This window comes from Kwoniella shandongensis, chromosome 2 (genome assembly GCF_008629635.2).
Source record: "Kwoniella shandongensis chromosome 2, complete sequence".
NCBI classification, from domain to species: Eukaryota; Fungi; Basidiomycota; class Tremellomycetes; order Tremellales; family Cryptococcaceae; genus Kwoniella; species Kwoniella shandongensis.
Window position 1 is genome coordinate 1,826,586 of NC_089288.1, and position 24,135 is coordinate 1,850,720.

Sequence of the window (24,135 nt, forward strand, 5' to 3'; positions counted from 1 at the left end):
CGGAAGGCTCTTTCCGGTTTCCGGGATACAGTACGATCGATCCTTCGGAAGATGTAATTTGATCACCTCACCCGGGATCCTAGTACTACTACATGTAACACGATTACTACTATCTCTGACTCACGTCGTCAGTTAGTCGAATCACGAAGCAACTGCCTTCTGAAATATATGTCCAATTCGGACCCATCCATACATCCATACATCTGTCTTGCTGTACTGCTGAACCTCAACATTAGATCCACCGACCGACCGATCAGACCTTGACCGCCAACAAAGCAATTGCCATATTTGCCCAGGATGGGATACAAGCTCGACCAGTTCAAACATGCCTTCACGTCGAAAGAAGCTTTTGTAAAGTATATTGAAGCTCCTCCACCTATAGGTGAAGAACAAGTCTCCTCAGATGATCGTAGGCATCGAGTAAGTCGCAACCACTACATTCCACGTCTAACCAAATATCGTACCCAACTCGTTTAACATCATCGAGCGCGATGCTGATCTACTTGTGATCGCAGTGGACCAATCTCGATCTGGCACCTTCACCTCCGCAAGATCGTAAATGGACGCGATGGACATTCCTAGCCTTTTGGGGAGCACACGCCGCCAACGCTAGTAATTGGACAGCTGGATCAAGTATAATCAGTCTAGGATTGTACCCTCTAGACACTTGGCTATCGCTCGCCTTTGCCCATCTTTTCATCACAATCTTGATCGTGAGTCGAGTCGAGTCGAGTCGAGTCGAGTCACTTCTTTTAAATACTCACTTTGCCCATCGGTATCATGTTAGTTGTTCGATGCTAACACTGTGTGTCGTCGTAACGCAGGTTGCAAACGGTAGAGGTCCTGCTCGATATCATATCGGTTTCCCAGTATTCGCTCGATCAGTCTACGGGATGTGGGGATCGTATATGGCTGTCGCCATGCGTGCTATCGTCTGTATAATATGGAACGGCGTCAACTCGTACTAGTAAGCGGAAACAGTATCATATCGCAAACAACGTTCGTATGCTCATGGTGATTACTTGTGCTTCGTACGTACTGTAGTGGTGGTCGACTCGTTACGGTTGCTATCACTGCTATTTGGCCGCGATACAAGCTTTTACCAAACGCCCTGCCCGCTTCTGCTGGTATCACATCGGTCAACCTTGCTTCATGTGAGTGCACCCTATGTGACTCCGGTCCCGCCCCCCGCCCTTCTAGTCGTCAAGCAAGATCACAACGCTGACATGTGTTGGTGCTACCCACCACCCATCCCCAGTCTTCATATTTATGTTCTTCTTTATGGCCATCTCGTTCGTCCACTCTCGCGATCTGAAATGGTTCTATTACATCAAATCAGTCTTCGTCATTGGGGCAATGCACGGTGTCCTCGCATGGTGGATGATCAAATCTGGCGGGGTATCATTCACCACCCTCGCAGCGAGCAAACCACTCACGAAGAATGCCCACATATGGCTTGTGTTGAGGGCTTTCAACGCTGGGCTGGGTACTGCTTCGAGCTTGACTGTAAACCAGGGTGACATGGCGAGGTACGCCGATAAACCAAACTCTCAACTATGGGTATGTGGAATCTGCTTCTCATCCACGTGGATTCAGCAGCTGACAGTGGTGGCTCATTGACTGCTTGTAGACCACCTTGATCGGCTATCCTATTGCTTCTGCTATCCCTTGTCTGTATGGCATCCTCGTTGCTTCTGCTGCCAAGAAGATGACAGGCAAAGCATACTGGAATCTGGTGAGCTACATTATGCCTCGCGATTCTGACGAGTTCCCAGCTGACGCTCAAGTTGTCGCACCCACAGTGGGACACTCTCGACTACATGCTTGACCAATACCCACATAACTCTGGAGCGCGATTCGGTATCTTCCTTGCAGCTGTAGCCATGGCCCTCGCCTACCTTGCCGTCAACCTCGCCACCAATTCCCTTCCCTTCGGTTCCGACGTCAGCGCTCTCTTTCCTCGTTGGATGACGATTCGACGTGGTCAAGTGATTTGTACCGCTCTAGGTATCGTCATTGTCCCTTGGAAGTTGCTCGTTTCAGCTACTGCATTCATCACTTTCCTATCTGGTTATGGTTATTGGCTCGCTCCTATCGCCGCGTGCATGTTCACGGACTACTAGTAAGTCGACAAGACCGCTCTCTATCTTCATTCCAGAGGATCACGCTGATTGATCTCTTCTTCCTTCACTTTCACAGCGTTGTCAAGAAGGGAAACCTGATCATTCCCGACTTGTACATCGGCGACTCATCCTCCCGATATTGGTACAACAGAGGATGGAACCCACGAGCATGCACCATCACCATCCTCGCTTTGGTCCCTTGTCTTCCCTCTTTCGCAGCATCCATCAGTCCCTCTTTACCTATCGCCCAAGGTGGTAAAAACATGTTTTACATCTCTTTCGTCATGACTTATTTCTTAGCAATGACGATGTACGTCCTCTCATACAATATTTGGCCAGAGAAGAAGGTACGTGTCCCAGAAAAGACGTTACGTTTCGAGAGATATGCGGATGAGAATGATGAAGAGGAGAAGAGGGTGATGGGTATCGTCACGGCAGAAGAGGGAAGCGAGGTAGAGGAAATTGACTCGAAGCCGGTCGAGGGGGAATCGAAATCTTATGTTGTGCCGACTCAGTAGGTTCGGATAGAATAGATCAGAGCTTTCAGATTTGACTAGACAAGAGTAGACTAAGATCAGATAATTTGTAGATTTGGAATGACTCGTTGTGCATGACTACTGCTCAGAACACTGTACAGACCTCAACAGCTATTGTTGACATGATGCTCTCCTCGTCGTCCGTTGATGATTGAACTTCCACGGTCGTCCTCTTTGAACCGATATGATGTGGCTCATCTTGACTTTCAGACTGGCTCTGACAACTACACCATCAGCAATCGCACACCTCAGAACAGCAACGACAGGTTGAATCACTAACTACCGCATGCCTCACACATCGGTTCTCGATTTGCCTCTTCCCCTGCCACGATGACGATCTTCGACTCAATTACACTTTTCTTTCCGATATCTTTCGCCATCTCCATAACTGCTTTCTGTAGCTGGTAGATTGCCTCACTGTCAAGGCTGTTCCCAATGATCACAGACAATCCTCTTCTGGTCTGGTCTCGACTGTCACTTCCATAGCTTTCATCTTGCGCCGAAAGGACTGTCCGGTGGCTCCCTACGATCCGATAGGATCCTGGACTTTCAAGGAGTACTTCGATAAGTCTTTCGGCCCTTCCGTACGACATCGCCTTAATACAGTCTTGAGTATGACCTGAAGGTTGGCTTTGACAAGGTGCGCCGTCATGGCAATACTGATCGTCGAACGACAGTCGCGTATTGATCATTGTGGGATGAGGTAAGTCAACGTAGCCGTGGACGCCGTGATGGGTTATCGATTTCACTTGAGGAATAAGATCAGTACATTCGAACACAGAACCGTTCCATTCGTTGAATCCAGGATGAGTCAGGCAGAAGTGTTCGACAGGCGAGATCTTCACAATGAATCTTACAAGGGGGTTGACGTGATGATTAGAGTGATTTGCGTTGGATATCGATAGGCGTTTTAAGTTTGGAAGAAGATAGATCTTTTCGTTCGATTGGACGAGGTCGTAATGACGATATGCCATGGGATAACGCTCGAGGTCAATGGATATACTCTGACAATAAGCGAACCGGTTGACGCGATCGACCTGTTCTTCGGGAGAGAGGTTCGGAGCAGTCCGCGAGAGAAGAAACCGAGGGGATTCATCAGAGTAACTCTCCACCATCAGTTTGAAGAAGGTTTTGGAGTTTTTGGGAGACAGATCGATATGTCGATAGAGGATGGGGTTCGTCAAAGCGTAAAACGCATTCGAGCACTTCTGTAAGCTGTTGAGATCGGAAGCGGGATGGTCGCTGACATTCTTCAATTGCATAATGATCAAGGTGAGGACATCGGCAGGTAGGGAATCAAGGGGGGTGGCGGATGTTTGTGTGCGAGAAGACGGAGAGATAGTCAGTCCATCGAGATTGAAAGGCATTGTTGAACTTGCTGAGGCTCAATGTATGTCTGTGACTACACAGACTACTGAGATTGAGAAGATAGAAAGAAGAGGAACAGATGAGAATTGAAGTTACGAAATCGTGAATTTACTGCAGCGTTGGAGGGCTCGAGCGAAAAGCAAAGGAAAGGAAATGAAGGGATGATCAGTAAATGTCCGTGCAATGTCTGTTCATGAAAGGGTTGTGATTATTTCAATCATCAGGTATATAACCATTGCAGCGGAATAGAGAGGAAATGACAACACGGCTGTCTGTAAGACTTATTCTAGTCAATGATACATATCCCGTTTGACCTCACATTGTCCATGGCAGTCGCTTTATACCTCATACATCCTTCGCAAGGTGGGTACTACAACCGCCTCATCATACGCCTCACTTGCGAAAGACGGCTAAATCCCTCAAGCATCCGCAATCATACGCATGGGGACGTGGTCTACTGCTCAGTCGACCAGTAAGGGTAGAATTCTACACACGTTCTGGATAGACAAGGGAGATGTTGTATGAGCGTCATAGCAGTCGCTTATAGTGCACATGTTGGACACTCACTACCACAAGCTTCGCACACAGGCTCTTGCTCCGCGTCTTTCCCGGTAATGAAAGCGATTTTGGACTCGAGGAGTTCGGTCTTCTTATGATTGATCCCAATCTCCCTCACATACTTCTCCATATCTTTGAAGACCTTCTCTTCCGTCACTATGTCTTCTCCTGTGGCCGGACGCTTTGCGACCACACGCCTTGGACCTGACTCATTATATAACGTTTGAGTCAATATCCACGTCCTATCTAAGATTTCCTGCTGTCTATCCAAATCGTCTTCTTCATCACCATCGACCTTTGGCTCACTGTCCATGTCGAGACTGTCGTAAGAGATCCTGAGAGGGATCTCCCTTCTTGGTAACGTGACCTTCCCACATGTATTATGGTACGTGATTGTCTTGACACTCTTTTCAAGAACCTCCCAAACGTTTATATCATAACCGGTTTCGTCATTGAGTCGACCGTGGAAGCAGAGATGCTCGAGTGGTGCACAATGTGCAGCGAAAACACGCAGCACCCATTGGGTATAGTTCGATTCGTGAAGGTTGAGGAGCGAGAGTCGTTTCAGGTTGGGCAGGAGTAGAGGATACTCCGGAGCATTAAGACAGAAGTGGCATATTGAAGAGTCGGGACCGAGGGACAGAGACATACTTTCGACTCTCGCAAATCGATCTCTGTGATATGGAACGAATGAATGCGACGATCTAATTCCGGATGTCGAAGGATCGTCGGGTGTTATGGGTGCTGTTTCCTTGGACTGTTGACTGGCGAGTAAAGCGTCGAAGAAGCTCCGCGAGTTCTTGGGCGAGAGTTCGACATGCCGATACAAGGTAGGATTCGTCAACCCGTACAACCTCCTTGAACACTGTTGTAAACTGTTGAGATCTGCCGCTGAGGTGTCACTACCGTCCCTTATTTGTTGGATGATAACAAGGAGGATTTCGTTCGGACAAGATGTGAAGCAAGCGCGGAAAACCTCGCCGTCCGCTGGTGGAAGCGACATCTTGATCGCCGAGCTTGCAATAATATGCACATGTAGGATAAAGAGAAGAATAAGAATCGATACCTGTGGTTATGCTTGGTGAATTCATCTGTATTTTACGAATGATCTTGCATAGCTTATGGGTCCGTGCTGAGTTTTTAAACGAGTAGTTATATATAGTCTAGGCCGGGACACCGGACCATTGTTCGTTTTGTCTTCTTCGCAGCAACAAGATAGCGTCGATAAGTTCACAAAGTGGAACTGAGTTTGGCCTCAAGGAGAACAATGAAGAGATCACAATGAGGACTACATGCATAACTTCCTCTGTCTGGACCGCTCCTGCGCTGTCTCCGGATCACTCCGCGATCACCGGGTGAGGGGCTGTCTATGCCTCAATGCCTCAATATATGGGCACTAAGCAACAAATTCTTGTCAGTATCAAATTCGTATGTAGGAGGAACTTATCCAGAACTCACAACCGCACGCCTCGCAAGGTGGTTCTGCCTCTGCCTCTTTTCCTTCGATAAATGCAAACTTGCCCAAAATTGTCTCGTTTGAATCGGAAACTTCGTCTATGAAGAATCTGTTGTCGAAGGCGCTTTTCATAATGTTCACTTCTTCGATCCGAAGCCCATCGATCTCTCGTATCCCATCTTTCACTCCTGGCAATATGATACGTCGACTGCCATTTTCTATCTCACCATGTCTCCAAGGGGTGAACTCGGACAGAATACGGAAACTACATTCTCGGTCGTAACAGTCGAAGGGATGACCGATACTTTCGCATACCCGGTCTTCTGGGAAAGTTGTGCAGACCGGCACAGGAGGAGTGAGAGATACTCTCATTGTTTTGACTCCTGGATATGCGTAGTCCATTCGGATCGCACGATGGAAGTTTAAAGTGTTGATTGACTTCATTGCGCGACTGGCGGGCTCGGAGTTCATGATCGGACGCCCTAGCCCGTCGTTGTACGAATGCAACGCACCCCCTTCGCGGTATTGGGGAGTCGTACAGACTGCTGATGGTCGGCTGGCTATCAACAGAAGCTCCATTGAGAATGGACGATAGTCATATTCCGCCCCCGGTGCACGCCAAGGCGATGGGTAAGCGACGATCGTCTTGAGATTGGGTATCAAAACTTCGTCCAAAGTATCCACCATCAAAGTCGCGTACAGACTGATTTCCTCATGAATTGCTGTAGGATCGTTCATGCGAACCGTCATCGTCTGGATCAAAGACAGGTTGTATCGCCACCGCACCGCCGATGGAACACCGAACGATCCCTTTTCCTCCACATCATCTTGTAATGCTGCTAAAGGTCGGAGAAGGTGATACGCTTCAAGTTTCGGGATATCTTTGAACGCCTGAAACAGTCGCGAGCCCGAGTGATCTGTAAGATTGATATGGCGATACAGCAAAGGAGCGAGTGTGTGATGATTCGTTTTCGAGGTGAGGACGAGGTTCGATAGTGTATGATGCGCTTGGTCGGATTCGAGCTGTCGAGCGATTTGCTGGACGATATCGTTGGGGAGTCGTTGATGTTCGGACATGGTTGATAATTATCGCATCGCCATATAAGCGTTCTAGCCAGATAGGAGAAAGAAGCAGAGTAAAAGCGATCGGATGGGATGAAGGATGACGAAGGGCGAAGGTACATTGCACCGCATCAAGCTTGCTCAAAGGATCACAAAAGTCGGTACACACGGCGACCAAAGCGTGTTTCAGATTGTCTTCGTGGGCGTTTGCCCTCTCTGCTTTGTTCTCTAACGGAATCCAAGCGAGAACGGCCTCACTCTGTACCATTCAACTGCATAGTGTCAGATACCCACAAAAACCCTTGCCCTCCCCCCCTGCTCGATACATAATCAAATATGTACAAAAGCAAATTGACTATAAGATCTAGCTGAGACGTACGGACTAGACAGAGCTAGACCCAGAAGACCCAGGTCCGTTGACCACTCGTCCTAAAGCACCTCGCGCAACAATACCACCAGCTGTTGCTGCTAAAGTCAAGTATGTGGCAATCTTGGCACGTCTGATGCCCTTGACATATGAGGGGTCCGGTTGTCCTGTGTGATCACAGGTATGTTTGGAGGGGATGAGTGGTAAGGTTTGGTCATGCTCATCATGCTCATCATGGTTGTCATGTTCTTGTTCATGTTCATGCTCATGCTCATGGTCGTGATGATGCTGGGATGACTGGGGGAAAGTTGGGTCATGGTCTGGAGTGGTTTCGTAACTGTTGTTCACATGGCTAGCTTGGAAAGGGGGTGGTGCTCCATGAAGATAGGCAGGTAATGGATATACTGGCTGCTTGCCCTTGTCAGTGGTGTTGCAGGCTACAGAATGATCGTGGTCTTGACTTGAAGTTTCTTGGGTAGGTGTGTGAGAGGGAGCACCAAAGCGCCGTCTTGACCAGAAGTTATCAGGCTTCTTGGCCGATTGACCTGTCTCCAGGTTGGAGAGGTGTTGAAATTGACTATCACTTGCACAAGTAGCAATGCTGTTGGGAGGGTTGAAATCTGTACTTGGTTGAATGGTGGAAGGGCAATGTTCCGGGTCCATGGTGGAGTGTTGTGTCTCAAACAGCTGCAGTGAAGTATGAGGGATTGTGGTCTAGTGCAGTGATGCAACACAAGAAGAGATTTGAAATGATATGTATGGTGGGAAAGAATGAGGAGTAGATGAGGATCATGAAAACTGTTTGGTGGGCATAACAAATCCTATTATAATGCAGAGAAGAGGGGCAGGAGGCACATAAGCAAGCAGCAAAATGTGAAGGCAAATGAGGAGAAGCAAATAGCTGACAATCACACAATATGACATGCTTCCAAGCTAAAAGGTCTGTTTTCTGACCAGATGAAAAGGTGAGCACTCTGATACATGTCTCAACACCTCATCCTTTGTTGTTGAAGGTGCCCTGATTGTAGATCAGTTCAGTCTTCTGATTTGCGAGGATGAGAAATATGAGACTGGGGCAGTACATGATGATGTGAAGTATCAGCCAGAGAAGGGTAACAGTCCATCAAGGTGTGCAAAATGCAGACCACCTGTAAGATCATCCATCAGTAGATACATTGTGCAGATAGCTGCCAAATGCACCATCTGGACATTGCCTCACATCAAACAGCTTCTGGACAGGTAGACAAACCTTTTCAATTTGTGTATAGAAATTTCAGGGATAATACCTTACTTCACATAACACTACTTTACTATCCCAGTACTGATTGTCACTATATACAGCTCTATCCCATACCCTCAATCAATATTTACATGATCTCGAGTAGATCAGACTATCCTCAGAATTATGCACACATCTATCATGCAGTACTTTGTACCAAATCCCATTACTCCTTAGCCATATAACATTCACCCAATCACTGAAACCTCTGGAGCTCTCTGCCTTGACCCTGCCCATTTCCATTGCTGCACCAGCCCACTAGTTCCAACACAGAGACATACACCCCCAATCCATTCGCTGACACAATCTGTTGATCAGTCCAGCCATTTTTGATCACGGCCATCAGGGAGATTATGTCTGCCATTATGCATGCGTTTCTTCCCCTGCGATGGCTGAGGGGCAGTGCTTGGCTCACTTGTCTGTCTGGTGGAACTGCTTTGTGCATGTGAAATTTGAGAGGAAGTGCTCGTTTGCGCAGCTGATTTCCATTTTGGATGTACCCTGATGTTTTTTGCCATCCGGGCCTCAGCATGGTAGGGGCTACAAGAGTACCAAACAATTGATTGACCATCATTTGAGACTGTCTCAGTTTTGATTCCATCAATTGTGTCATTGCCAAACTTGTGGATAGCAATCTCACAAACCACACTCGAGGCGCTAATTTGCTTTGAAGATGGCGCAATCTGCTGTATCGGTCCTAGGGGCACTGGTGCTCCACAGATGGCAAATACACTGGCAGATTGGTAAACCTCGGGAATGTCAACATCACTACTCATTCCACATTGCTGTCTTCCATGGCAGAGGGCCTTTTTCCACTTTGAATATTGGTTTGAGTGGATGAACTCAGCGATCTGACTTTTGGTAGACTTACACAGGCGAGTAATGTCTTTGTTGATCTGACAGTCATGCACGTCTGTAGAAGTGCATTCGAAGGACTGCAAATGTTTCCTCAAGTCTTTCTTTTCTACACAATGCAGGCTGTGCGCTGCAATCACTAGGCTGTCCAAATGTGAAGTGGCACAGCAGTGAGTACTGATGTAGTCTTGAACTGAACAGTTCCATTTTTCTTCACAGTACTGCTCAAGGGGAACAGGGTAATCCAATTGATTGGAAGCAATGTATGATGTCATGACTGTGTAGGATTATCAGTACTACTCACTTGTCAACCACTATTCAATAGCTACACTCACTGTTCAGAAAGTATGAAGTGAGTGGTGATGCAGTTTCACCCAGTGAGACGCTGGTAGTGAGACAAATAGCAATATGAGAGATTGTTTGCAAATTGTACGGTTTGAATTGAGTGTGTTGTGGGATGATATTGAATTGGTTTAAGTGTGAAGAGGAACATATGTGCCGCTCTGTTTGCCTTTTCAGGCAGTCACAGTGAGGGCAACACTGTCATTATGATGGTGCTTTGCCAGTTCCTTTGATTTTAATCCTTGAAACTGGATACCCCTTAGCTAGGGGCATTGAGAAGCAAAGGATGAGATAGTATGACATAGTATGATGCAACTTGACATAATGTGATATAATATGACATAGTGAGGCGTAGTATGTAACCATAGGTAATATGGCGACATAGTGGACCATCACTCCCATGTTTCATTGTGTTGTGAGTCTGATAGAAAGGTCTGGAAGAACGGCCAAAATGACACACCTGCACCTGTGCAAGACACTCAAGGAGCAGATTGTTGTCATTATACAGCTGATTGGATGTCCAGCATATTTGAGTTGGGTTTGAGAAGGAGGATGTTTCCATACTACAGCAACAGAAGAGTACTGGAAACTGGAGAGAGGAATATGATACCATTGCAGACTGATCATGTACAAGTCTTTCACCCATGTACATGAGCACCAACCATGCTTGTCGCGACCGTATACCGATAATCGCGAACATGCCACGAAACTCGTCGTAATTCATAAAACCTCGACGCGTTTATACAAACTTAGAACTATCACATCGTCGTACCACGAATCTTAGATCTTTACCAATACATGTGAGTCCAGAATATGGCCTTTTAGCAATTGGCAACCGGGAACATGAACATAACCGAGAACAAGCGAGAATCGCAAAGGGATATAGATGAAGGAACAACCGTAGTCAAGAGAACGAATTCCCAGCGATTCTCGATTTTAGTCTTCACCGTAGTACATGAACTTAGCCACCGTAGCCACGATCTTAGTAGTCACCCGATCAGTCTCGACTTAGCTGTATATATGTTATACCCTTAAGTCCTTGACATACGCGAAGTTCACATTTACAATACTGTTTTGGGTCGAATCTTGGTCATTGGCTGGTCGGGGTGACGCCCCTGACAATGCTGTTACGAATGCAGAACTAATCTGGTCATCCCATTGTCAAATCCTCAGGCAGACCCCTCAAGCACCTTCATTACCAGTCCAGGTCGTCCGAGCATTTACATACCCCTGAGCACAAGTTAGACTCTCATGAAATATGATGATCAGGGTCCTGAAATTAGAGCAGCATGAACTGAACTGACCATGCTCATCTATGTGTACACAGCCTTCCTGTGCAATGATCCTCAACTGCCTTCAGCCCATCCACTGTCACAGTTGCCCTTTTTGAATTCACATGTAACCCATTGAGTAACCCTTCCCATTTTGGGACAGTCTATGGCTATATGATTACAAATGTAATCTGAGTTTTCTTGCTGTGATATCAGAAGACGATCATGTACAGTTTCTGAGTGTCTTGTCTCATCAGGTCAGGAGGTCATTGTGTCAACACTTTTGCCAATACTGTGTGCACAGAATACAGGTGATAATGTCTGTGTATGTTCATCCACTAATCAAGTAACGGGCAAATCATGTTGTTGCTTAGTCTTGCTAGAACGGGAGGAGACAGGGAAGCGGTCAATGTATGTCAATTGGGATCTCACTTAGGTTCGGTCTATGCCATTCACAGCCTCCCAGTATCAATTGGAACATGTCATAGCAGCGATATCATCAAGGATGTTACAAAGTGGCGATAATGTTTAACTCACTGTGCATATTCCCCCTGTCCTCTTAGACTGTTCGACATGTGTAGCGGTCAGACATCTACTTCACTTATTGATTGCCACTCGCGTGAGGTCACGCCTCATACCGAGTGAACACATAAACGCCATATTGATCAGGATCATATCATACGAGACTGGCCCCAAGGCAAGCCTTGTCACCGGAACTCCAAAAGCTGAAGAAGACCGCTCACCTCATGGCCTTTTTTAAGTTGGACTGTAGTGGTGAATCAGTACCACACCGTTCGGGCATCCTTTGAGGTCAGACCTCGTGTATTACCCCTTTAGCTCCACTATGAATCTTGACCAACGTCATAAGTATCAAAACAGTCTGTAGGTCATCGGTTTCCTGCTCGTGTTCGCGTTAAGGCAAGAGTGAAGCGATGGATAAGCACAGACAGCAGGGTTCCAACAGCCCTGTACTGGTGGTAGGATTAGTGGGCACGGTGCAGCGATTGGGCAGCTTGACAATACAGGAAGCCATTTATGGAGATGCATTTTTGTTATCATCGGAAATGATTGACTGAGAATAGCGGTATGTCAGCGAGTCGGTTGGGTGAAATGTGCATCTCAGTCACTCACTTGATTCACACTTGTTCAAGCGACCTGGATATCATTGCTCTTCAACACCGTCCCGAACGCGTCGTCGAGCTCCTTTAGAGCCGTCTTGGTGAGATCTTCTCCAGTGATTCCGGGGATATCCCTGTCTCCGACTGCGTCTCCAACGATAACCACTTCCAAGCCCAACTCCGAAGCCTTTCTCGCGGTCGTGCTAACACACACATGAGCCATGTATCCAGTCAAGACTACCTTCTTTCCCGCATCGCCCAAAGTCTTGAGGTAGTCTTCGAGATCGGTCCCGGCGAAAGAACTGGGATAGTTCTTGGTAATGATCTTCTCGTCGCTATCGGATGCAGGTCTCAACTCCTCAAACTCATCGAAAAGAGGAGTGTCTTGGGTGAAGATGGGAGCGCTTCCGCCGATATGTTGAACGTGTACGATGTTCTTGCCTTGATGTTTGTTCTCGTCGCTTCGGTACTTGTCGAGCACGGAACGGATGGCTGGTCGAGTGGACTCGAGGTTACGAGTGGTCAAGAGACCATCGGCATATTCGTTCTGGGCGTCGATGATGATGAGGGTGGAATCGTTGACGCTGGCTGTGGAGGGAGTAGCACCTAGAAGCGTTCGCATAGATTTGGCTGTGGACATGTTGCGCGAGTCTGATGTGGATGTGGATGTGGATGACTATGCTGATAAGAGTGTACAAGATAATCTACACCTAGACCTATGTTATATATGTGTTCAAACGGTGTGTCGATGTCGATGAGCAGTACGCTGTATGTCACCATCTCAGGGCGGAATGACGATCTGCTTACTCAAGATAACCGGTCTGATTATCAACCGAAACGCCCAACAACCCAATTTGACGGACATCACTCTCCCGCATCCCTTGTGCGTTAGCTATTGCTGCATATGCATCTCGAATTCACCACCAAGTGCTCCTGTGTGTCAAGCATGACCCGTCTGAGAAGTCATGTCGTGATCATTATCATGACTGATGATTGATCATCGTGAAGGGTTCTGATAACGCCTCGCCGGATAAGCCGGATGTCGATTTATCAGCAAAGATCACAATCTCCAAATTACCCGGAAACATAGATTCGACGCTATCACTGCAATGACTCAACTGACGTGCAACGTGAGATGCTTGCTCGTGATCCGTATCCAGCTACGGTGTTGAGCATCAACGGTATGGTTTCAGCATGATCGAATTGACACGAGGCAAGTGATTGCGATTTACCGCAGAGACCTGTGCATTTAGCGCACTTACCCTCGTGATCACTTTGAGCTGGATGAATCCCCCCGAGCGACTTCATGGACTGGGCATCCATCATGACTTCCTTTCCTTGTCTCTTCTGCTGACCACTCTACAGAGGATCAACTACATACCTTAAGGACTTTCAAGTCGAGCACACTGATATATTTTGAGTGGGTTGTCCACGTTCAAGCCGCTCTAGAAACTTAACGGAGGATATAATATCGGGCTGGCAACGCTGACAGGATCTCTTACTCTACTGATATACATCTATAGCATACTCCGATTATATTTCGGTAGCTTCTCGACACGTTAGAAAGTGTATTAACGTTCTTGTGCTGTGTCACCCTTTCACTAACGAATCTGAAAGGCCAGAACGGACAAGGCTGACACAGGTCTCTTCTCCTCTCGTTGTCACCTTCTCCCTTTTCAGGACAACGTATCTCAGCGAAAGACCTCCTCATTCACTGTCAACAGTCCATCGAGTCTAATCCTTTTAGGACGTTTCGCAGCAAGAAGAGAAACAACCTGACGAGGATTATGGAGAATGCCGAGGACTTTCTGAAGAGTATCAAAGTCGTCGACACCGAAGACTAAGGGAAGGAACCGCCTTGTGAGGGGTGTGGTGGTGAATATGACCTCCAAGTGTTCGGGCTTAAAGCTGATAGAATGACTCTCATTGTTGCAGAGTAGTGGTGAGATTGCGTTGCTTGATGATGACACTGCGCACAAGGTCGATCTAATGGACTCAGAGGAACATGAGAGGCGCAGGCTACAGACAAGCAAATTAAAGCGTTTTCCTTATGTGAGATCGATGGGAGAATCAATGCATTCCGTGTACCAGATTGCGTACCGTAATGGTTAGTTGGAGACCGTTGATATACCGAGCAGTAGAGTGTAATGGTTGACCAACGGTGCAATCTGATACAGCAGAAGGGGATTACGAGAAAAGGTGATGCGCCACGTGGAGGATGGATCTAAAGAGACACGGTTTCACAACGTCAGAATGGATGCGCAGCTTGAGAGGATAACTTGACACTTCATCAATCATTGCTCAACTTCTTCTCAACCGTTCTTGCTGCAATCATTCCATCCAGTGGCGAATCTATCTCGGGTGAGACGAAATCAAGACTGCTCTCTCTGGGTTGTACTCTGCGACGGGACGACACCACCCGACCGCTGTGTCCGACAACGCGCCATGATTTCCCTTCTGCCCTTTCATCGACTGGCATTGCTGCTATTGACATGGTGCAGCATCTTCCATTCTGCGAGCGCTTTCAGAGGTAAGCATCGCTCGCCTTATCATTCTCTCAGCTCTCACTCCGTCCACCGACAACATTTGGTCCGGCAACGGATACGCTCGCTGACACTAACTCATTGACTCCGCAGTGCCAATCAGTGATACCGACTCGCTTCGAGAGGTATGTTCGGGCATGTATGGAGGGAAGAGCGCGTACATAGAAGGTATGTCATACGTATCGACTCTGTGCAGAAGGATTAGTATCGCGGAATCAAGCTGATAGACGAGTGCAGTTGCGTTTGACCCCTCTTCGACCGGACAAGTCTCGTTGATCATATATGAATGGAAGGATGTGCCATATCTCGGTGTAGAAACGCCTGATAACTCGGTGGGTGGTGTTGACCGTCCTGTGCGTCACTCAAGCACCAAATATCAGCGACCGATCCCCTCTTCTGGTAACATGACGAGCTTTTCAGCTGACGTGACGAGACTTGACTTGGCGTAGCGAACATATATCTGCACTACGTCCGCAGTTCGTTCTGGACTCTGTTCCTCCTCCGCCCTCGGATCATTCATCACCTCCTTCCCATCTGATGTCGACGCCAACTCGACCTCTATCTTCACTACACCACTCAAATTCTCAAGCTCCAGCTTCCCCTCCACTCCCACCACCGACGACGAGCAACCATCATCGACAACGAGTAGTGCTGCTGTGGAAACTGAGACTGGCAGTGTGGAAGATGACGAGGACGGAGGTATCGGCGAGGAGCTCGAAGAGGAACAAGAAGAAGCAGAGGAGGAAGCAGAGGCGCTTGATCAGGTCATGGATGACCGATCGGAGAGAAGGCAGTACGACGATTTGGTCGACAGTATCTCAAGTGGGGTTTCCGATATGACTCCTTCTGCCAAGGACGACGACGACAATGGTATCGCTGTAAGCGTTGGAGAGGAATTGGATGATCTCCCAACTGCTCCGTCAACATCTACCGGTTCTACTGGTGGCAGTACAATCGTACCTATCTACAGCGCACCTATCAACTATGCCGTCCCAAAGACCGGATATTACTGTGTCGGTAAGTACACCACGTTTCCTAGCGAGTCTGATCAAGCTGATGAGTGCTTCAGGTATCGTGCCCGTCACCCTGGTCAACTCTCGTTCGGACATCCCTCTCACAGCTAGACAAGCGACTCATGCCGAATACTCTGGTCTGGTCCTGTTCAAGAACACCTTCGAAGGAGAGCTACCGGCTGTGGAATACCCAAAGATCAACGTAAGCTAGGCTCCCTCAGTACATGCTACGAGTCCAGCTGACAGAGTCTGTGCAGTTCTATCTCCTTCTCAGCGTTGTCTACTTTGGACTCGGATGCGGTTGGGCTTATCTTTGCGTCAAGCATCTTCGAGAGTTGCTGTGAGTGTAGCGGACAACGTGTTATAACGCGTGCATCAGCTGACAGCCTTGTTCAGGCCTATGCAATACTACATCTCCGGCACTATTGTTTTCCTCGTCATCGAGATGCTCGCTCAATTCGCCTACTACCGCTACATCAACAAACATGGAGGCGGAACCACCTCTCTGGTATTCCTCTTCGTCATCGCCATTCTGAACGCGGCGAGGAACTCTCTGAGTTTCTTCTTGCTGTTGATCGTCAGTATGGGTTTGTCGGTGGTCACGCAGAGCTTGGGACCAGTCATGAACAAAGTCAGACTGTTGACTGCTTTCCACTTCATCTTCGGAGGTGAGTACTTTGCGGCGAAGGCTTGAATTGATGTATGCTGACCAATCTTGTAGTACTGTACTCGGTCGGGACTGTCCAGGTCGAGTTGGACGTGAGTCGACGTTATAGCTTCGTGCCACACAGTGACTGACAGAATTTGTAGAGCGCCTCGCTCATGATCGTCCTCGTTCTCATTTTCCCTCTCGCCCTCACCCTCACTGCTTTCCTAATGTGGATCATCGTCAGCCTGAATGGTAAGCTGCCTGACGATCCTTCGTTTGTTGAGCGCACAGCTTACACGATCGCCCAGGTACCATCATGCACCTACAAGCTCGAAAACAGCGACACAAGCTTCAGATGTTCCAGCGATTATGGCGAATCCTCATCCTTTCCGTCATTGCCGTTGCCGCGTTTTTCGTCGTGTCTTCTATGAGCTTGTCGAACAGATTAGATGAAGGTAAATGCTTGTTATTCACATTGAAAGGACAAATGGCTGACGAAACGTATTCGTTGCAGATTACGCACCCAACAACTGGAAATACCGATGGATCTTGCTCGACGGATCTCTGGCGACGATATACCTGTTCGCTTTCGCAGCCATTGCGTATCTCTGGCGACCGGTAAGCAGCCTCCCTGATTTGGAGCTCTACCCTAATATGCCTGTATAAATGCTAATATCTACATACTCAGACTCGAGACAATGTTCGATTCTCCACGTCGCAGGAGCTCGCTACAGACGAAGCCGAAGCCGACGCCGAGGACTACGAGATCGGCGACCTCGAGAACGGAGGCAGACACCAACCTCTTGGTCAACACGACGACGAGGATGATGAAGAGCACAAGGCCTTTGTCGGCGGCCGTGGGGTCGGAGAGGAGAATGTGGTCTTCGCAATGGGAGAAGATAGTGACGAGGAAGACGGGGAAGGACATTCCGGAAGGAAAGGAGGATATAGGGATATGGACGATGATGACGACGATGAGGGTAGTGAGGGGAGTCAGGGTAGGAAAGGGAAGAATGACTAGAAGCCCTTCGTCTGTCGATAAGAGCATCTTCTGCGAGATTAGTACATTGATATATATGGTTTTGGCATCATAAGACGTTATGCAAATAGATATGGTTGGTGCGATTGGTTCTGCCAATGCATCGAGGCATTCGGGATTTGATTAAAACAGTTTGGTACATCCCGACGTCTGTATAGTCTAACGCTTCTACGTGTAGGTATCTGATTCTAGTCCGCTACTGACAAAGTCCTGGGCGTGAAAACTAAGCAGTGCGTGGGATATGAATCTGTCCGCAAGGAGCCACTTTCGTCTGACCAAACGCCGTCTTCTCGTCATATGGATGGACTTTGGTCCAGTGCTCTGCGATATCTTGTCGTCGAGCGATCCAAACGGCAGGTTTGGATGTGATGTATTTCAAGAACCTACAGACGAAGGGAAAGGAAGATTAGCGAATGTGGTGGAGAGATTTCGGGCTTGGGTATGGATAAATGGAGATGAAGAACGAGAAGGTACTCACTCTTCGAACCAGTTTAGTCTGCCTCCTCTTCCGATGATATGAGGGTGTAAGAGCACCGTCATCATCTTTGGTTCTCCCGCTTCACCTTCTTCGTACAAACAATCAAAAGTGTCTTTCTATGAGAGGAGAACCGGATTGATGAATCAGCACAATAGTGTAGTCGGAAGAGTGGACACGAGGTAGGCACAATAGGAAAGGGGAAAACTCACCAAATGAGCCAAGTAGTCCTTCGGACTTGCCCAACCTGACCCTCTCGCATTGAATCTGAAATCAGAACAATCGTACGAGAACGGGATCATCAATAACCCTTTGTCCTTTTCTCTAATAGGCGATGGGACCCAGTATGGGAGTTCGTCAGAGCATGAATCGGAGGAGTAGAGCAGGGGTAAAGAGCGAGAGGCGTGAGCGGCGGTGTAGAGCTTGATAGAGAGGTTGGAACGACGTTCAACTAGCCATCCTGTGTTAAAAAGATAGAAGAGATTATCAGCTCATGCGCATGATGCGAGAACTCAATTAGACTCAATTAGATCGTATGGACTCCGAAGGATCGTGGTGGACGCAAAACGGCTATGGTGGGTAGACCACTTACCCTTCGGCAAGCTCTTATCCCCTGTCAGCTCTTGCAATTTATCAATCCCAACATTGATCAACCGATCTTCTTCCTTTGGATCGAGATAGAAATGATCCCTATATCTATGACCGCCGAGGGACATCTCAGCGCCAGAGTCGAGGATCGGCTTGACCCAGTAAGGAGCCTTTTCGAGAGCTCGTGTGTAGATGTTCCATGTCACTGGTGCGTTGTACCTATCAACGGACGGCAATTCCTTCGTCAGCAATGTCTCTGGCATATTGTTGCAAATCCCTAAACGGGAATGGACTCCGGAAGATGAAAAGAGCATTCTGGTCCATTCCGTACTGAGGGGCTAGGACTGCGTCTGAGAGGGACCGGGGGGAAGATCGGTATAGAATACGCTATCGCTACTCACTTGGTGAACAACTTCAACAGCCTCGGAACACCCTCTCTACCACCAAATTCGTAGATCATCTCAGTGTTCTCGTTCCGACAAGCTTTCGGAGCGTTCTTTGGGATCTCGAGAAGATGACCGCATGATAGAGGGTCGCCTTCTTCTACGGATTCTTCCTACAAAAGGAACGGTGGGAGAAACTCATATTTAGCTCAAGAACGTTTAGACGGCGGAAACGTTTTCAAAGATGGGAACTTCGGAGGGTCGAAGGACATATTGATCTACTCTCTGCGGTCTCTCCCAGCCCAGTCCAAAAGGTGAGGAAGTAGCTCTCAAGGATTGTCACTCACCGCACCCATGTTGTAGTGGATCACGAAGGATACACAGATCTTTGCCCCGCCTGGCCATTTCGGATCAGGGGTATGGAACCCATATCCCACGAATTCTCGCTCAAGGAAATCTTCTTCGTACTTGTCTGTCATGAGGATGTGTGTTTGGTGAAACTTCAGCTACTGAGGATGTGAAGGACGTTTGGAGTAAGCAGGTGTTTTTGGTTCCACAATCACATTGCCATCAAATACAAGCATGATTCGGACAGACGGCCTGACCCGATTCCTCACCCACCAAATAGCCTATCGGAACGTGAACCGAGATTCAAAGATAACGGAAAGTATCTTCCGGGAATTCCGATCGGTTCCCGTCGCCCAGATGCTTCTCGCCAACTTGATACTAATTCCGAATCAATGCTCTGCTATACTAAGCCGATTGTTCACAGACACCAACGGAGACTTAACAAACTGACGACAACAATCTTGCAAGCACAACGTATTGTGACTTCTTCGTCCCACTCGGAACGAAGCATCAGCTGCACCGCATCAGCTTGACCTCACACAACCTCGAAACCATGGTATCAGCCCCCGAACCGTTCTATCTCCCTCCTCGAGACTTTGTAGGATACGGCCTCGAGCCGCCCACTGAGCTCTGGCCTGGTGGTAACAAGATTGCAGTATCTTTTGTGCTTAACTACGAAGAGTGAGTGCCGTCGGCCCATGACAAGGTTGTCGCCCTTCCCATTTCAACGGTATATACAGCCTTTTCGCCGGCAATAGTGGTGACCAGTGATAAGGGAATTGATGCTGATATTTTTGGTGCGCGTGCAGAGGAGCTGAACAGACCCCGTGGAACGGAGATGAGCAGTCATGCGATAACTTACACGAACTGCACTATGAGCGAAAAGCGACAAGTGGGGGAAAACGAGATATCATGGTCGAAGAGATGGTATGTCATTGTCATATCACACCATCGTATAAACGATCCAGAACCACGGACTAGAGCTGATGTCTTGATGCTCGTGCAGTTCGAATATGGTATTCGATCGGGTCTTCCGAGACTCATCAAGCTGTTTCGACAATATGGATGGAGGTGGACGACCTGGACTTGTGCTCGAGCGTTCGAAGTGACGGGACCTTATCCTAAGATGTTGGTAGAAGACGGACATGAGGTAAGTCTGCAGTAGCCATAGAGTCCAACATGGCGTCTCAATTTTGTACTTCTTTTCTACGGACAACCCATCCATTTGCGAAATCGAAGAGCTGACTCCTCTTTTCAGATCGCGTGCCACGGCAATCGATGGCGTGTACATGGCGACAACATAGCGGAAGAGAAGACACACATCAACAAGTCCTTTGATAGATTACAAGCGGCCAGTGGTCTGAAAGATGTCCCGACGGGTTGGTTCTTGGGTAACGGTAGTGAGAGGCAGAAGTTGGTCAGATCGCTGGTAAGTCGCCTTGCTCTTCCGCTCCTATTCTGCCCACCCGCACCAAAACGGTCACAACTATAAGCTTGCCTAACTACGCCACCTCCACCAAGCATTTGTTGTTGACTTTCTCCTCTCTCGCAGGTTCACAAAGAACGAGGTATCCCTCTGCTTTACTGCTCCGATACCTACGCCTCAGATACGCCTTATTGGATCCCTGACGCTTCGGCTGAAGTGTATGGTGGTAAAGATGAGGGGATGTTGATGATCCCTTATTCGTTGTGTACCAACGATCATCGATGTGAGTGACGTGGGTCTATATATCTCAGGATAGTACCTTTCATATACTATGACAATTGTTGACGATTATTTTTATGGTCAGTTTTCGTCGCTGGTGGTACTGGTGTTTCATCTCCGGATGATTGGTTTGAACTTCTTAAGGGAGAATTCGATCAACTATACGCCGAAGGAGCGGAGGGTCAACCTAAGATGATGTGAGTGCCGTGTGCCCCGTATTTGCAACTGCACATGCACCTACCGACCTTCCATAACGACCTAATCCGCCGCTCCGCAGGACTGTCGCCATGCACAACCGATTCGTCTGTAAGCCAGGTCGGATTATGGCGCTCAAACGATTCATGGCCTACATCGCTACCAAGCCCGATGTGTGGGTGTGCACACGACAGGAGATCGCAAAGTTCTGGAGGGACAAGTATCCTTACGAGGAGGTTGGACCGACTTACAAATTGCATAACAACTTCTGAGGGGATAGATAGGGTCATTCGAGAGACATAGATGCATATATGTTCGTTCAGTCCGACACGTATACAGCAGGTCTGGATATACATGACCCAATCCATTTCGTCCCCGCGGGCTTAGACCACGCCCCACGCTCGCTAGGTATCGGAGGTCAGATCAGACACGTCCAAGTTGGGGCGAAGCTAGTGGTCAAGAGAGCTGGAAATGTACAACAGCTGTGATACACCTAAGCCGCAAGGATGCATTGCGCCTGTATATTTGAGCTGCAACACAACGCAGCGGTGCGCACACCCTATTCACTGACGCATCCCTCTTCATCCACACGTAAAACGACAAGGCAAGGGGTGATTCGCGTCCCGATTTGGTTTGTCACCGAGATCACGTCACGACCACGGGGGCTCCTCAATTAACTCTATCTCGGTCATGTCTCACCTGCTTGCTCGTATTCAATCTAGTCTGTTACCATATCCGATCCAATCCCCATCTTCTCATCTTCTCACAATCAATATCCTTTCTACGTCTTGACAACAACATTCACTTCAACACATCACAATGGCAAGCAAAATGTTCGAGAAGCTGAAGCAGAGACGGGGATCAACCGACTCTACCATGAAGTTCATGTCGTGTACGTGCATCTCCCCCTCTCCATCTGACTGTGTTCTTACCCAGCACAAAGGCCATGTCTGCTGTCTGTTGCTAGTAGGACTGATATGAAAGCTGACCACTACCTGGTCTTAACACGTGTAGACCGCTCGGCAGCCTATCCGAAGGGTATTGTAGGTCTCGTCGACCTCTTGGAACAACAAGTGACACCTCTCCGATTCCCCGATAACACCCCCGTACGATCTATGCATCACTTGATCGAAGAATGGGATGGTACACATAGGAGTCTGTTACACGGTGCGCCGGTTGAGAGGATTGAAGACGTAGAGGTATTGGCGCCGTTGAGAGGGAGGGATGTTATATGTGTGGGGAAGAATTATAAGGAGCATGCTGTGTGAGTCGACTGGACAGACATAGTATATAGAAATCTGAGACGAGAGGGAGGGCAACATGCTCCGATCAATACTGGGTGGAGCTTTGCTGATGTTGCTTCGTCCCCACAGAGAGTTCCATAACAGCGGATACGATAAGAGTGACACGAAAGCGCAGCCCGACTTTCCAGGTGAGTTGACGCTTGCATCCTGTACCGTCAACCATCATTCTTCCTTGCGTTCTGTTTTCACTCGAGCTAACGTGCCCCTTCCCGCAGTCATATTCACCAAGCGAGCGACTTCGATCGTAGGACATGGCCACCAGATCTATCCTCATCCGAAAGTTACCCAATCCTTAGATTACGAAGGTGAACTGGGTATCATTATCGGAAAAGGCGGGATACAAATCTCGAAAGAGGATGCGTGGGATCATGTTTGGGGAGCGACTATTATCAATGATGTGAGTGATGTTGTCCAAGGCGTCTCTGTGTTCGCGATTTGCGTTGTGAACGAATTGTAGCGAGGTATCTCACATTGCGCTGACTCATACGATACTAATAGGTCACTGCAAGGGAGAGACAGCGTGATCATAAACAGTTCTATATCGGCAAATCGCTCGACACATTCTGCCCGATGGGACCGTATGCTGTGCATTGTGAGTAAAGAAGGCATCCTCGTCTCACTGTTTCCCATTTCTGTTTGGTCTGACGATCTCATTGGTCCTGCAAAGCCTCCGTACTCGACTGGAAGAACATGATCCTGGAAACTCGGCTTAACGGTCAACGTCGCCAATACCAGAACACCTCCGAACTGATATTCGACATTCCAACACTCATCGAGACCTGTTCAATGGGTATCACCCTTCAACCAGGCGATGTCATCGCGACAGGTACACCTGCGGGAGTATGTCTGTCAACAGGCGAATTCTTACAGTCTGGAGACGAGGTAGAGATCGAGATCACGGGTTTGGGAAAGTTGAAGAATGTGGTTGGGAGTGGGGAGAGGGGCCCGCCAAAATGTGAGCCATTGAGTGTGAGTGGGAAGGGAGCGGTCAGTGTAGGGTATACGAAGAACATGAGAGGGAGAGGTGGATTGGACGGTCAGGTTGGATAAAAGGTACACCACTATCTCCACAAGATGGGACCGATTGTATATCCAGCTTGGACAATGTCGTAGTCAATTCCAGATGTAGTGATAGACCATTGGCGGTAACAATAATCCCGACACTTACACGGGCCAACGCCGTGGCTAACACAAGGGGAAGCCTCGGCATTTGGTACCAGCGTGGGACAGCTTCAGGGATGGGATGCGCAAGAGATTGTTGCTTTTCCTAGCGCCATTTCACGACTGCTGTAGCGCGCGCATTTGTACTGATCGCTTTCAAGAGCCGATGCAACTCTTCACTGTCAAACTAGTTGGCGTAAGCGATTTTGCGTGTCAGTTCCAGTCTTTTGTGTTAGCCTGTGTGGCGACTGGTAGCTGGGAGTTTTGCTGCATCAAGGAGTATGTTTCAAGAGCCATGGTGTCCCTTTGTCTGTGTCAGCAGAGAAAGGATTATTAATGCTCAGTGCACAAATTTGCGAGCCCAACCTGTATGTTAGGGTATAAAGGGGATGGGTAC

The 24,135-nt window shown here is 48.2% G+C and overlaps 10 protein-coding genes across 10 annotated transcripts; 4 read left to right on the forward strand and 6 right to left on the reverse strand.

The window, feature by feature from the left end:
* Positions 1-297: 297 nt before the first annotated feature.
* Positions 298-2,641, forward strand: CI109_101328 (uncharacterized protein; the record flags this gene model as incomplete). Its single annotated transcript, XM_032006429.1, has 8 exons — positions 298-420; positions 516-713; positions 825-967; positions 1,045-1,154; positions 1,259-1,560; positions 1,631-1,735; positions 1,803-2,122; positions 2,200-2,641. 8 exons carry the CDS (start codon positions 298-300, stop codon positions 2,639-2,641), a joined length of 1,743 nt encoding a protein of 580 aa, XP_031859264.1.
* Positions 2,642-2,934: 293 nt separating this feature from the next.
* On the reverse strand, positions 2,935-4,026 carry CI109_101329 (uncharacterized protein; the record flags this gene model as incomplete). The annotated part of the gene is made up of 1 exon (XM_065966948.1): positions 2,935-4,026. One exon carries the CDS (start codon positions 4,024-4,026, stop codon positions 2,935-2,937), a length of 1,092 nt encoding a protein of 363 aa, XP_065823020.1.
* Positions 4,027-4,481: 455 nt separating this feature from the next.
* On the reverse strand, positions 4,482-5,588 carry CI109_101330 (uncharacterized protein; the record flags this gene model as incomplete). Its single annotated transcript, XM_032006428.1, has 2 exons — positions 4,482-4,513; positions 4,595-5,588. The coding sequence occupies 2 exons, from the start codon at positions 5,586-5,588 to the stop codon at positions 4,482-4,484; spliced, it is 1,026 nt and encodes a 341-aa protein (XP_031859263.1).
* Positions 5,589-5,967: 379 nt separating this feature from the next.
* Positions 5,968-7,118, reverse strand: CI109_101331 (uncharacterized protein; the record flags this gene model as incomplete). Its single annotated transcript, XM_032006427.1, has 2 exons — positions 5,968-5,981; positions 6,044-7,118. 2 exons carry the CDS (start codon positions 7,116-7,118, stop codon positions 5,968-5,970), a joined length of 1,089 nt encoding a protein of 362 aa, XP_031859262.1.
* A 367-nt stretch (positions 7,119-7,485) lies between these two features.
* CI109_101332 (uncharacterized protein) lies at positions 7,486-8,133 on the reverse strand (the record flags this gene model as incomplete). The annotated part of the gene is made up of 1 exon (XM_032006426.1): positions 7,486-8,133. The coding sequence occupies one exon, from the start codon at positions 8,131-8,133 to the stop codon at positions 7,486-7,488; it is 648 nt and encodes a 215-aa protein (XP_031859261.1).
* A 4,230-nt stretch (positions 8,134-12,363) lies between these two features.
* CI109_101333 (uncharacterized protein) lies at positions 12,364-12,975 on the reverse strand (the record flags this gene model as incomplete). Its single annotated transcript, XM_032006425.1, has 1 exon — positions 12,364-12,975. One exon carries the CDS (start codon positions 12,973-12,975, stop codon positions 12,364-12,366), a length of 612 nt encoding a protein of 203 aa, XP_031859260.1.
* A 1,805-nt stretch (positions 12,976-14,780) lies between these two features.
* Positions 14,781-17,561, forward strand: CI109_101334 (uncharacterized protein; the record flags this gene model as incomplete). The annotated part of the gene is made up of 12 exons (XM_032006424.1): positions 14,781-14,865; positions 14,972-15,046; positions 15,116-15,210; positions 15,328-15,895; positions 15,948-16,093; positions 16,149-16,231; positions 16,288-16,559; positions 16,613-16,650; positions 16,702-16,792; positions 16,849-16,995; positions 17,055-17,158; positions 17,229-17,561. The coding sequence occupies 12 exons, from the start codon at positions 14,781-14,783 to the stop codon at positions 17,559-17,561; spliced, it is 2,037 nt and encodes a 678-aa protein (XP_031859259.1).
* Positions 17,562-17,802: 241 nt separating this feature from the next.
* Positions 17,803-19,504, reverse strand: CI109_101335 (uncharacterized protein; the record flags this gene model as incomplete). The annotated part of the gene is made up of 6 exons (XM_032006423.1): positions 17,803-17,962; positions 18,058-18,173; positions 18,267-18,514; positions 18,647-18,861; positions 19,044-19,198; positions 19,373-19,504. The coding sequence occupies 6 exons, from the start codon at positions 19,502-19,504 to the stop codon at positions 17,803-17,805; spliced, it is 1,026 nt and encodes a 341-aa protein (XP_031859258.1).
* Positions 19,505-19,926: 422 nt separating this feature from the next.
* On the forward strand, positions 19,927-21,545 carry CI109_101336 (uncharacterized protein; the record flags this gene model as incomplete). The annotated part of the gene is made up of 7 exons (XM_032006422.1): positions 19,927-20,054; positions 20,183-20,300; positions 20,380-20,523; positions 20,632-20,802; positions 20,926-21,082; positions 21,164-21,275; positions 21,356-21,545. 7 exons carry the CDS (start codon positions 19,927-19,929, stop codon positions 21,543-21,545), a joined length of 1,020 nt encoding a protein of 339 aa, XP_031859257.1.
* A 547-nt stretch (positions 21,546-22,092) lies between these two features.
* CI109_101337 (uncharacterized protein) lies at positions 22,093-23,627 on the forward strand (the record flags this gene model as incomplete). The annotated part of the gene is made up of 6 exons (XM_032006421.1): positions 22,093-22,165; positions 22,288-22,537; positions 22,647-22,705; positions 22,793-22,974; positions 23,076-23,169; positions 23,245-23,627. The coding sequence occupies 6 exons, from the start codon at positions 22,093-22,095 to the stop codon at positions 23,625-23,627; spliced, it is 1,041 nt and encodes a 346-aa protein (XP_031859256.1).
* Between the last annotated feature and the right edge of the window lie 508 nt (positions 23,628-24,135).